General features: G+C 40.3%; 1 protein-coding gene across 1 annotated transcript in view; it reads right to left on the bottom strand.

Moving 5' to 3' along the window:
• LRRC39 (leucine rich repeat containing 39) overlaps positions 1-6116 on the bottom strand; it is a 30757-nt gene extending 24641 nt beyond the window's left edge. The window contains exons 1-2 of the mRNA XM_072644121.1: positions 5824-6116; positions 158-360 (exon numbers count right to left, since the gene is read on the bottom strand). Coding sequence (XP_072500222.1) covers positions 158-270 — 113 coding nt within the window. The 5' untranslated portion in view covers positions 271-360; positions 5824-6116. The remainder of the gene's footprint in view (positions 1-157; positions 361-5823) is intronic.
• Positions 6117-13902: the final 7786 nt, after the last annotated feature.

Consider the following 13902-nt stretch of genomic DNA (forward strand, 5'->3'; position numbering starts at 1 on the left):
CTCTCTGGGAGAGTGCTGAGTCCAAATGAAAAAAAAGAGTCACAGACATCATCGAAGATTCCTTGTTCTTCGACTTTGCCAAGAAAGGCTCCCGAGCTGGGTTGTTCCCAAGGATGTCAGAGCATGAGGTTTATTAATAACTATTTTTTGAACCTACTTTTGCTGAAATTCTTTTTCTCGCTTCAGATCTTCAGTTTGCTTCTTGATTCTGGTTTCCCACACTTCCTTGGCAGCAAGGACAGCTCCCGTACAAACTGCAATTTCTGTCATGGCTCTGTCAGATGAAGGAAGGGGTCACCAATTTCACCAGGGACTGAAATGCTGTATTATGGATGCCATCTCCCAGCAGACCTAACTGTACTGGAGGAAGTAGCATGAATGAATGCATGAATAAAGAGAAAGCATTGATTAAGGGCTTACTATGTGCCAAGCATTGGGCTAAAATAGAAATGCAAGGCAGTTCCAGTTTTCAAGGATCTAAACACCTATTTGGAAAAGGTACAGGTTGGACAGATAAGTCCTGTGGTCCTTAATCTAAGAGTAACTCATAATTTATCATTCTCTTGGGTTTGCCAAATGGTTTTCTTATCCTTCCTCTGCAACATAAGCAGTCATATAAGAACTGTCATCCTTATTCCAGATAAGGAAACTGAGACTTAGAGAGGTTCCTCACACATGATCTTTCTCTTTAACTGCTCTTTAGCTTTGTACAACTAGTTCCTAATTAGCGTGAAAAATGGATCTCCTAAACTGGTTGCATTATTCATCTTGCTACAGCATATTTCTGTGGAATTGATGACTATAACTTGGTACAGTGTGCATTTGAATACACGAGACCATTTTCAGGGGCTTTGTTACATGCACAAATCAGGATCTAGCTGTATATCTGTATATTTGTAAAGTTGTGGGGCAAAGTCCCTTTTAGATTTCAAGTGGCCATGTTTGTATAAGAAGTGATCAGGAAAAGAAGCTGAAAGAAGCAATGACCTGGCTCTCTGCAAGTGGGCCTTTTGGGTGCCTGTTCTTCCCACCCACAGGAGATTCAGAGAATGTAAAACTCAAGAGAAGCTGGTGAAAGGAGAGCCTTGTACTTGAGGCCTGTACCCTGTTATTCAAGAGGTGACAAGGCACAGTCAAGTCTACAGGACTGAGGGGGCTCCTGCTGATCCAAGACAAAGAGAGTGTAGATCTTTCCAGAAAAATCAAAGCAGTACCTAATGCCAGGATTTTGGGCGAGCCCTAAGCTGGAGACATTTACCAAGTAATGACCAAGCAACAGAGCTCCATACCCAGTTCAGCAGGGACTCTACTCAACATAGAAAGCCCAGGAGAGCTGCACAAACAAATGTCTTCTGGGGTCCTGCAGTATGTGAGGAGACATAAGTTGCCTTTGTACATGAATGTTTTGTTCATACATTTCTCATATGTGCGCTTCTCTCCTTGTGAACTCTGCATCCATTCTCTCTAATAACGCTGGGATTATTAATGCACCCCAGGTAAGAAATTGTACTGATGCATCTCTTACTATGCCATTTTAGTAACAGCTTTTGTTTCATGCTTTTGTGTCTTCTGGTTGACTAACATTAAAAGAAGAACACATGGGTGGGTGCTTGTCAGCTGCAGTTTTAGGAGCTGGACCCAAGAATGACCTTGAACATGGGGTAGCCATCCCCAAGGAATTCTGACCTGTGAATATGAATTGGATGGTTAGCAAAGCAGACAGAGAACTGGAGTCAGGAAGACCTGGATTTGAATTTTTACACAGGTACTTACTAACTATGTGACTCTAAATTAGTCACTTTAACTTCTCCCAGTCTGTTTTCTCAACTATAAAATGGAGATAATGCTATATCCTAACCCATGGGCTGTTGTAAAGAAAAAATAAGACTGTGTGTGTGTGTGTGTGTGCGCGCACACATACACACAATACTTTGCAAATACATAAATATTAACTATTAATATTCCATAGATAAGATTAGTTAACAGTAGGCAGTAGGATGTGCAAAATCTGTGTTTTCCTATGGCAATAACTAATAGCTAATGACATACGAAGCTAAATGACACAGTGGATAGATTCCACCAGGTCTGGAATCAGGAAGACCTGAGTTCAAATCCAGTCTCAGACACTTACTAGCTGAGTGAGATCCAGGGCAAGTCACTTAACCTCTGTTGGCCTCAGTTCCCTCATCTATAAAAAGGGGATAATAATAGCACCTATGTCCCAGAACTGTTGTGAGGATCAAGTGAGGAACAATTTTAAAGCATTTAGCATGGTGCCTGGCACATAGTGAGTCTATTTAATATTAGTTATTATTGTCATGGTAAAACTGAAGATCACAAGTCAAATGTCAGTATTGTCAAAAAGTAGGGCTCAATTTAGACTTTTATCAGAGATAATATTTGATGACAGATTTCCCTCCTAAATCAATAGTTTCCCTTCTTATTCTAGTTGCACTGATTTTGTTTGTGCAAAAATCTTTTAATTTCATGTTCTAAAAATCATCTATTTCAGCTTTTGTGATATTTATTCCTTGCCTTAGACAACTTTCTAAGAGGGAATTTCTCCAACGAAAGTTGCTTATATCATTGAAAACAGAATTACATATACTAATGGACAAAAAAAAAAAACCAAACAAAACCCCAAACCACTCATTTCCTAAGGGTCAGATTGATTTTTTAGGGACAGAAGTAATAGTCTGGTGAAATCTCCATGTGATCAGCCTGATCTTGCTGCAGTCTAGGAGTCTTTCTGGGTGTGTGTTGGAGAAAGTTGCCTAATATGTCTTTAAAAGCACAGGTCCCACTGAGACTTATCTCCTTCCAAATTATGTTTGATACATCATTTTTTCCAAGTTTTGATGTCTTCAACTGTTAGTGGAACTTGTTTTTGTTAATCGGATTATCATTATTAGGATATATATTCACTATCATCGTGGTGCAGAGGTGATCCTGGGTTCAAAGATGATGGGATGGGGTGTTAAACTGTCACTAAAGGACCAATGCCTTCTAATTTACTTTGTGTTCAGAGAAGCTCATCACAAGAAGGCTGACAACCAGGTGATAAAGTTTTCCCTCCACTCATGAAACCATAAAGTAGAAAGGGATTGTGGCATGCATAGAATGAGTCCCAAATGAATGAAATTGTGAGTCCTTCAAATATTTACCAAATATTTGCCAAAATTCTTCCTTTTCTGTTATTTTCCTTGAGCAACTGAGTCCTATAATTGATCTAATCTTTTCTGGAAATGGAGCTGCATTTTCTATTCAGTCAATAAAACAGTAAGAAATTATTAAACACTTATTATGTGGTAAGCACTGTGTTAGGCACAGGGGAGATAAAAAAAATTTTTTAATGGAAGTCTATGTCCTCAAAGAGCTCACATATTATGAAGGATACAAGTGTAATATGCAAAGTATATGCAAAATAAATATGAGGTGGGGGGATCAGGAAAGGCTCCATGTAGAAGATGACATGAGGTAAGCTTTTCAATATTACAATTCAATACCTCAAGATACATATTTCATATGCACTTCATTGTGAACATTTTATCTCCCTGAAGAATATGTGCCCCAATGAGGAGGAGAGTGCAATTCGAGGTCGACACTCATGGGGAGGGATAGGATCAAAAGAGAATAGAAGTAATGGGGGACAGGATAGGATGGAGGGAAATATAGTTAGTCCTATACAACACAACTATTATGGAAGTCATTTGCAAAACTACACAGATATGGCCTATATTGAATTGCTTGCCTTCCAAAGGGAAGGGGTGGGGAGGGAGGGAGGAAGAGAAGTTGGAACTCAAAGTGTTAGGATCAACTGTCGAGTAATGTTCTTGCCACTAGGAAATAAGAAAAACAGGTAAAGGGGTATAGAAAGCTATCTGCCCCTACAGGACAAAAGAGAAGATGGAGACAAGGGCAGAGAGGGATGATAGAAGAGAGAGCAGATTGGTCATAGGGGCAATTAGAATGCTTGGTGTTTGGGGGGGGAGGGGATAAAAGGGGAGAAAATTTGTAACCCAAAATTTTGTGAAAATGAATGTTAAAAGTTAAATAAATAAATTTAATAATAATAAAAAAAAAAAAAAAAAAGAATATGTGCCCCATGAAGGCAGGGGCCATTTTGGTTTTTGTGTATTGTTTACCACAGGGCCTGGCACAAAGGCACAGAAATGCTTGTTGATTGATATTTCCATGGTCTTGTAATCTCTACGGTGTGCTATTCCCTCCGCTGGTACAAATCATAACCCCTCACTGTGAGTTATGTCTGAATTTAGGTTTTCTCATCTCCAGGCCTTTGCATAGACTGTCCTCCATGCCTGGAATACTCTCCCTCCACAACTCCCCAGATTTTTCAAACCTCAACTCAAATGATACCTATATGATGCCTTTCTTGGTTCTCTCCCCTTCCTTCCCAGTTAGCAAATTCTCCCTCTTGAAATTCCATTTTATTACTTTTGCATATACTTCTGTACATATTTTCCCCTGACTCTCAATCTAAACTCTTTAAGGGCAGAGACTAATTTGGGGGTGTTGTATCCTCAGTGCCTTGCACATAATGAGTGCTTAATAGATAAATGTTGAATTTGACCTCCACGGAATCTGGAGTGTTTAGAAGTGATGGGGTGCTTGGGTACATATACTTGGGCCCCAATTCTAAAATCACATTTCTCTTTAAAAATTACATAGCTTCAAAATACTATCTCAGGCAGTTTGTCCCTCAAGGACACAGGCTGCCCTAGCAACAACGTTATATCCCTTCCTGCTATAGTAGCCAGCTGTACCTACAGAACTCATTAGTTTGAAGCATCTGTGTACTGAACTGGCTGTGTACTGGGTCATAATGACATTTACTACTCACTGCTCCAATCATATATATGCTAGACTTGGACATACCTATACTCCCTTACATTAATCTTGTCTAACAAGACATTGACAAGAGAAGCCTGGTTTTTCTGGTCTGCCCTGACTGTTGGTTGACTTAGTGACATTTCAGGCCTAAAACCACACCTCCAGGTAGCCCCCACCTTTGGGCTATTTCCCCATGAATTTTGGGTAAAATTCCTGCCCAGTAGATATCAAAAGTGCATGTTCCTTTAAGAACTGACCACTCCTTAACTACTCCCTAATCCCACCCCAAAATACCTAGTTGGCATATTTGGCACAAGTGATACTATAGAATATCCTATATAAATTTTCCCTGTACCCCTCTAGGGTTGCAGGTTCCCTAAGAACTCTTGCCCACTGAAAAGCATAATAAATCTTTATTTTGATTTCAACAATACTTGAGTTTGTGAATTCTTCTCCAGAAGACCTGGCCCTGATACCCTGGTCTTTGTGGGGGTCTCACACTCCCTTTCCAGCCCTCATCAGAAGCATATGGTTTCAGATCATTTCAAAAGTTATAATTTGTATTAGAGAGAAAACTGGTATTAAATCACAAGTTGAAAGAAGACCTGTGAGAGAACATATCCTCGGAAATGGAAGGGAAATGAAGTCCTTCCACCTAGTGTTATCACAACAGAAAGGGACACATGGAACCCCAGGCCCATGGCAATGACATGCCAGGGGTAGCAGGTTTGTAGAGCATGCAAAACTAAAAACAAATCCACAAAATCAAACAAATCAGGCCTGAAAGAAATCTGTTTTCTAGAAATTACTCATTAAGTAACTCTGACCTTTCAAGAAACAGGTTTTACACTGACTTTCCAAACTGGTTTGCTTTTGCTTTGGCCCAGCAAGAACAGGCACAGGTAGAACTGGATCCTCAGCAGAAAACATTTGTAAGTGAGAATGAGGGCAGAAGAATTCAGAAAAACTTACCAGGGCCTGTGGTGCTTCCAAACTCACTGATTGCTCAGCAAGGTAGAGATTACAGATGGGTTTTGCCAGGCCACTCCAAGCAATTCAGATCCTCAGCCACGCTTCGACCCAGAGGACTGTCATGTCAATCCAATGCTAATTTTAAACCATGACAAAGCTAGGAATAGCAGGAATCACATGGGACTTGTATGCAAAGCGTCTGGAGGGCTCATGTTGAGAGTTTTCCCACTTACCAGGACCCATGTGCAGACAGAGTTAGGAGATTCACAGAAAGCAGCAAATCTGTCCCTCTGAGAAACACTTGTGTCATATAAATAGAAAGGGCTGCCAAGTTCTTGAACCACATAAGCTTAGACCACAGGCACAAAGACTTCAGAACAATCCCAAAATACAGACTTAGGAATGTGAGGAGGAGCCTCTAGCCTCTGACATTGTTGGAGTTGTAACTTGGAATTCAGATTCATGAGAGAAAATTGATTTGGGGGAGATCTAGTCTACAGGACAAGCGTGAAACTCCTAGTCTGCACGGCCACGTGGGGCTCACAAAACTCCTGAGTGTGGACCAAATAGATAAAAATATAACTGGGAAACGTTTAATGAGAGAAATAAAAATACAACATACGTAATGTTAATTTGTAGTTTTCTCAGCCAATATGCGGCCCATAGGGATCTGTTTCTATTGAAGTCTGGCATCACTGGTTGACAGCATAACCTCTCCTATGTGGTTGAGGTAGGTGAGGACACAAGATAAGCAAATTGAACAGATTGAGAAAGTAGGAGGTCTGGGTGTTTGAAGCAGAAGGCGTTGAGGTGGAGAAGGACACTGTGAGCCAGCTAGGAAGGACAAGAGAGGCCCACAGATAATAGCAACAAGGATCTATACGAGATGGAGGGAATTTTCAAAGAGGAGATAACAGTTGGTGGGTAGAGTGACAGAGGGAGGGTCTAAGAGGAAGAGGAAGGATTATAACCATCCCTTCTCCTGCTCCTCCTAGAGGCAGCCAGGTGGTATGGTGGGTAGAAGGCTGCCCCTGGAATCAGGTCCAATTCAAATTTATCTTCAGGCATTTACTGGCTGTGTGATTCTTGGACAAGTCACTTAACCTCTGTCTGTTTCAGTTTCAAGTCTAAGTGGGGATAATAATGGCATCTGTCTTGCATGGTGGTTATAAGGATCAAATGAGATAATATTTGTAAAGCATTTATCTCAGTTCCTGGCACTCAAGAAATGCTTGTCCACCCTCCCCTTTGTCTTGGCCCCATGATTCAACGAGACATATGATATCTTCAAGAGAAATCTAGGTTTCAGTGAGTACCAGAAGACAAAAGAAGTGTGAGATGATAGGATCATAGTTTCAGAAATAGTAGGGACCTTATAGGACATCACATCCATCCATTTTTTGCAGATGAGAGGAATGAGGTCCCTAAAGAGGAAATCACTGGTCTGAGTTCATCCAGATAGAAAGTGGCAGAGCTTCAGGTCCAGATATTGACACTGAACCACAGTGGAGGAAGGTTTTAGATGGCATGTGAAAAGGGAAAGCAGAGAAAAATAAAGACAGGGAACTGCTAGGGCTGAGTGTATTAGGAGGGGAGGAGCAGTGATAGTTGTTCAAAGTTCTTTTGATACTGATTCTTCTAAATCAGGAGTTATTGATCTGTTAAGACAGATTTGGGGGGGTGGCTGTGAACTTGACTAGGAAACAAATCACATCTTCATTTTCACTAAAATTTGCATTCTCCATGATCCTATGTATTTTCTGCATTTAAAAAGCATTATTCTGAGAAGGCATCCTTGGTATGACACAAAAAAGGTTAAGAACCCCTGGCCAGGATGATGCTGAGCTAATTTCAGTTGCTCTACATGACACAGGTCATGAGGTCAGGTGGCTCATCCCAGTGGGAAGGTAAACCAGAGAGAGAGGCAGCCCAGGCATGAGTCCCTGAGGTAGCAGCCTAAGGATAGGAATGTAAATGGGAAAACAGGATGTTGGCATCTGAGTCAAAGCATTTATTAAGTGACTTCTATGGGCCAGGCACTATTGTAAGCACTTTACAAGTATTATCTCATTTGATCCTCACAACAACTCTGGAAGGTAGGTACTACTATTATCCCAATTTTATAGATGAGGAAATGAAGGCCACTAGAGGTTAAGTGACTTGCCCAGGGTCTAAGGTTGAATTTGAACTCAGGCCTCCCTGACTCCAGGCTCTGTGCTCTACCCACTATGCCACCAAGAGGCCAGTGTCACTGAATTGAAGAATACATGAGGGGAATAAGATGTAAGAAAAGTGGAAAGGCAGGAAAGGGCCAAGGTAACAAGAGTTTTGTACACCAATGAAGAGTATTTTATATACTTGCTCCTGGAGATAATAGGGAGCCACTAGAGTTTATTGAATAAGGGGGTGATATGATACAATCAGAACCTGTGTTTTAGGAAGATCAGTTTTACAGTTGAGTGCAGGATGGATTGTAGTGGGGAGAGGCTTGAGGCAGGAGACCAACCTGTAGGCTATTGCAAGGTAATGAGGGACTGCACCGGGACAGTGTCAGAGGAGAGAAGTAAGCCTACAGGAGAGGTATTAGAAGGTAGAAAGAATAGGACTTGACCACTGATTGGATATGGGGACTGAGAGAGTGAGGAGTGGGGAATGACAGCCACGTTTTGTGACTGCGTGACTGAGAGGATGGTGGTACCTTAGTGGATAATGGGGAAGTTTGGAAGGGAGCAGCATCTGGGAGTAAAGATAAAGAGTTTTGGACATGTTGAATTTAAGGTATCTACAGGACATTCAATTTGAGATCTCTAAAAGGAAAGTGAAGATGTGAGACTGGAGGTTGGGAGAGAGGTTTAGGCTTGGACAGATGGATTTAAGTCATCAGCATAGAGATAACCATTGAAACCATAGGCCCGAACTGGAGTGATGGTTATGAGGAGAGAAGTGGGAATGTAGAAGAGAGTTGTTAAGGGAGAAATGACATTTGGCAACTGTTTCAATGTGTGGAGTGTGTAAATGAGGTTTTTGGTTTTTTTAGTGTTCAGTAAAGTCCCCATTTTATAAAAATTTGTTTTTAAAAAATTTAGTTTTCAAAATTCACTTCTATAAGATTTTGAGTTCTAAATTTTCTCCCCTTACCTACTCTCCTCCTTTCCCAAGATGGCATGTAATCTGATATAAGTACAATCATATTAAACATATTTCTACATTAGTCATGTTGTAAAGAAGGATTAGGGAGCCAAAAGGAGAAACCATGAGAAAGAAGAAACAAAAAAAAAAAAAAAAAAGAGAAAATAGTATGCTTTGGTCTGCAATCAGACTCCCTAGTTCTTTCTCTGGATATGGATAACATTTTCCATCATGAGTCCTTTGGAATTGTCTTAGGTCCTTGCAGTGCTGAGAAGAGCTAAGTCTATCCAAGTTGGTCATCGCACAATGTTGCAGTTACTGTATACAATGTTCTCTTGGTTCTGCTCACTTCACTCAGCATCTGTTCATATAAGTTTTTCCAGGTTTTTCTGAAGTTTTCCTGCTCATCATTTCTTATGGAACGATAGTATTCCATTACATTCATATACCATAATCTAATTTGTTTCCTAAACTAATCCACTCTCTCTTTCCATCCAAGTTATCTGTAAAATACTCCAGGAACATTATTATTTTTGTTTCTGCTTTGGCTTCTATCGGTCTTCAACTCAAATGCATTCCACCATGTTTGCCTACTCTAGTGCCTAGATTTTCTCACATTAGTATATTTTATATACCATAACTTATTTTCTCATTTCCCAATTGAATACCCACTCAGTTTGCAATTCTTTTTCATCTCAAAAAAGTTATGAATATTTTTGTATGTTATAAAAGATAAAATAGATAACTTGGATTACACGAGACTGAAAAGCTTCTATGCAGACAAAATTAATGTCCATAGAATAAGAAGGGTAGTGGTCAAATGTGGAAAAAAAAATTTTGCCTCAAATTTCTCTAATTAGGGTTTGGTATCAGATTTGCAGGGTAAGCAGGTCATCCTGGGCTGCATCCAGAGTTCCAATGATGCATTCAACCAAGGGCGAGGGCAGAATAGTCTTGTATTGTTTGAATGTTCTTACCTTTGTATTTGAAGGTCTTTCTCTTGATTACTTACAGAACTTGTTTCTGAATTGAACTATTAAATTTAACCACTATGTGTCTTGGATTTTACAGCCTTTTTTTTCCTTCTGGAGACAATTTGTGAATTATTTCAATTGGTATTTTATTTTCTGTGTTCAGAAGTTCTAGGAAGTTCTCTTTTAATATCTCCTGCTTTATGGTGTAAAGGGTTTTTTGTCCTGACATGTTCTTCTGCAAATTCTACGATCCTTAGATTGTCTTTATGAATCCGGACTTTGAGATAGTATGTTTTGCCTGCATAGTGAGCATATTTTTTCTTTTAATATTACTATTTTTTGCTTTTTTTCTAGATTGTCCTTTGCGTATTTTCATTCCCAGTCTACTATTCTCTCTTTTGTTTCTTTGGTGAGACTCGCCATTGCAGATTTTAGGGTTTTGTTTTCATTTTTTTTTCCTGTCCATTATTTTTGATAGGCAGGCCATAAAATTCAGCTCTCATAATTTTAATTTCTTTTTCCAACCACTCAAGAACAGCATGTTGTGCTTCTATGTTCTCAAATTCCACAGGACCCTCTTTCTCCTTAAGTGTTGGATCACTTTTCTTTGTTTTACAGTATTTATTCATATATACCTGGACTTCTTGACTAAATCTGGAGGCCACACTTCCTTCTGCTGTTTATGTTTTCTCTACTGATTTATCTGCTTATTAAGTTTAACGGTCTTTGAGTTTTCTTCTTCAAGATCTTTCGTAATTTCAGCTCCCCCCCCTCTTATTTTCCCTTGTTTACATCCATCTGACAGTGATTTCTGTAGAGGCTGGAATTAAAATGTCTCAGCCTCCTCCTATGGTGGGCATTTCACTATTTGCCAGTCTCGGTCTGTCTCAAATGACTTTTGGGGGCACAGAACTGGCTGGAACTCAGGCTTAGTGGAGTGTGTGCACTCTCTCTCCCCCCTTCACACACTCACATACATGCACACATAGAGACATATTTCAGCATCCTTCTCCACTCCCTCTCTATCTCAGTTCCTTAGCTTGGTGGTCATATGAGTTTCATTTCTGTAGTTTGGCTCTCTGAAGGGAGGAGGGCAGGATATGGTGTGCTGCTGATTTCCAGCTCAGACACTGTCCTGCCCCTTTCCCTCTGTTCCTGGCTACCCACAGACCTTTTGCAGAACTGGCTGGTGCCTGCCTCCTCCCTCCTATCCCCCACCCCTAGCAAGCTTCTGCCCTGGAACACTGCTTCAGTTGTGGTGTTGGCTGCCCATGGGGTGCCCAGAAGGCTTCTGCCCCCACAATGCTGCCATACCACTGGCAAGCTGTCACAGCCTGAGCAAACTCCCATAGCCTGGAGCTGTGATTGCCAGGACATTGGAGACAGGGAGGGAGTACTGGACCTGGGACTAGGTTTTGTTGTGAGCCTGTGGTGGGATCTTTGGGGTGGCTAAAAGCCAGTGGTTCAGAAAGTGGGGGAGGATGATGAACAGAGGAGTGCAGTATAGAAGCCAGTTCAAGTATTCCCAATGCGGGGCACCTGGGTGGCTCAGTCGACAAGAGCACCAGGTCTGGAATCAGAAGACCTGAGCTCAGATCTGCCTTCAGACATTTACTAGCTCTGTGAGCCTGGGCAAGTCCCTTAACCTCTATTTACCTTAATTTCCTCATCTGTAAAATGGGTATAATAGCAGCACCTGCCTCTCAGGATGCTGTGAGGACTGAGATAATAATTATAAAGTGCTCAGCAAATGTTAGCAATTATTATCTTTCGCACATAATTTCTGCTTTGGAGACATCTGAGATATCAAGGGGACCAAAGAAAATATCTAGTCTATTGTCTTGTTGGGTAGTGTGCAATACAGCTGCCACTTGTGCCTGTGGCCCACACAGCATGCTGCCTTGGTATAGGTCTGGGACTCTGTCATAGCTCCATTCAGTCCCAAAGCCTTGGAACAGGACTGAGGCACCCTTAGACCCAGTCCCCAGTGCCCACAGGCCTCTCTCTCTCTGCTGATATGGGCTGGAAAAATGAATCATTATGATTTTTTCCTGGATTTGAGCTTTGGCTTTTCTAGATCAGTTTGGAATTTTTGGTTCTGGGGGAGGAAATTGCTGTATTTCATTCCATGCTGCCATCTTGATTCTGTTCCTTCTCATAGAAAACAAGTTTGGTGGATTCTCTGAAATCCACTATCCAAACCCAGTATCATTTAGACTCCTTTTCAACCATAGAACCTTGAATACTGAAAGAATAAAAAATAAAAGATTACTAAAAATTTTATTGAAAAATTCCATTCCAAAAGATACATGAATTTTTCTTTTAAATCAGTTAATACAATACAATAACCTTTTCAATAATGAGTTACGTGCAAAACTATTTTATTTGTATACATTTGAAAGTCAACTCTCCCTCTCTTACGCAGATTTTCCTCAAGTGGTTTAAAAATGTTCATTTCAACTATAAATCAAAACTTTAACACGAATAAGAAGCCTTTCTTTTTTTTTCTATCACAAACCTTGCGTCAATATATTTAGCACCTGATATTCAATTGCACAGCATTAAAACAAGTTAGTATTTCCAAATGAAATCAACGCTAGCTTATGCTCCTGTAAATGCTACTGAGGGAATCTATTAGATTGCTCAAGTATTATCTTTTTATTCTAAAATCACAGAATTCCAGAATTGGAAAAGACCTTACAGGTTACCTAAGTCAAGGATGCATGAGCCTTCTCTCCAACATCCCTCGCAAGATGCTGCTTGAACACCCAGAGGCATAAGGAATTCCCCAGCTAAGGTAGTCTACCTTTCTTGCTCTCTTTCCACTCTAATTGTCCTCGGTTTGCCTTTCCCCAAGAACAAGAAAAAATGAATTCTTATTACCAGCGTTTAGTAATAAATACTTAGCGACTAAACATTACCACATTACCTTTAAATAAAAGCAGAAGGCAATAAAGAAGGCAGTGCCATCCCAAACAGACGGACAGGGAACAAGCTGTTACATGTACAATGAAGAGTTACAGGACTTTCCTATATATGAAAGGCACAAATTTCTCCATATGTATTCCCTTAAATTAGCAACATTGAAATGATTATTAAAGAATTCCCAAATTATAGTTTTATAAAGATCAAGAATATCAGAAACCTGAATTAGATCGTTATCCTTAACAAACTTAAGGGTAATTCAACATTTATTAAGCTGCAACTTGTATCATATGCAAGCCTCTGTGCTAGGAATTGGGAATGCCAAGACCAAAAAAAGGCAAAATAAGGGAAGTGTTTCCTGTACTGAAGGAGCTTTGATCCAATAGGGGGATACAACATGTGTACAAAAAATACAAACTAATGTGAGGAAGAAAAGAGCACCAAAACCTGGGGAGAAGAGGGAAAGTCTGCATAGGGCAGAGAGCACCAGAGCTCAGCCTTGAAGAAGCGATAGTGAGGAGGTGGAGAACAGAGTCGAGAAAAAGATCTCAGGACAAGCAATCCAATGAGGAGCTCAGGTCAGCTGGGAAGCCCATTTTTCTAGAACCGCAAGTGCATGAGAGGGGAGAAGAGGAAGCTAATGGCAGATATCTCTCTTCTCCCAGTAAGGCACGAGACAAGGAGAGCAGAAAGGGTGTTAAGAAGAACTTTAGCTTTAGGAGAGATGGTTAGGTTTGGAAAAACTACTCTGGGGAGTGTGACAGTTAATTAGAGAAGAATAAAAGGGTTTCTGTGCAATAGCATAGCTGAGAGTAAGTTAACAAATTTGCAGTGGACCCAGTTAGCATAATTATATGACTTTCTCCAGTATCATATATATAGAAACAGAGAAGGCAGAGAGTGGGGATTCAGTTATAAAATATAATCTCAGGATTCCTTTAAGATCATTTCAGTTTCCCCCCTTTTAAGTTTTAAGGTAGTGTTTATAAAGGATGAGACATTTACAAGAATGAAAATAACTTTACTGAATAATAAAAGTCTACTGAACATC

Source organism: Notamacropus eugenii, chromosome 2 (assembly GCF_028372415.1).
Source record: "Notamacropus eugenii isolate mMacEug1 chromosome 2, mMacEug1.pri_v2, whole genome shotgun sequence".
In the NCBI taxonomy this organism is placed as follows: domain Eukaryota; kingdom Metazoa; phylum Chordata; class Mammalia; order Diprotodontia; family Macropodidae; genus Notamacropus; species Notamacropus eugenii.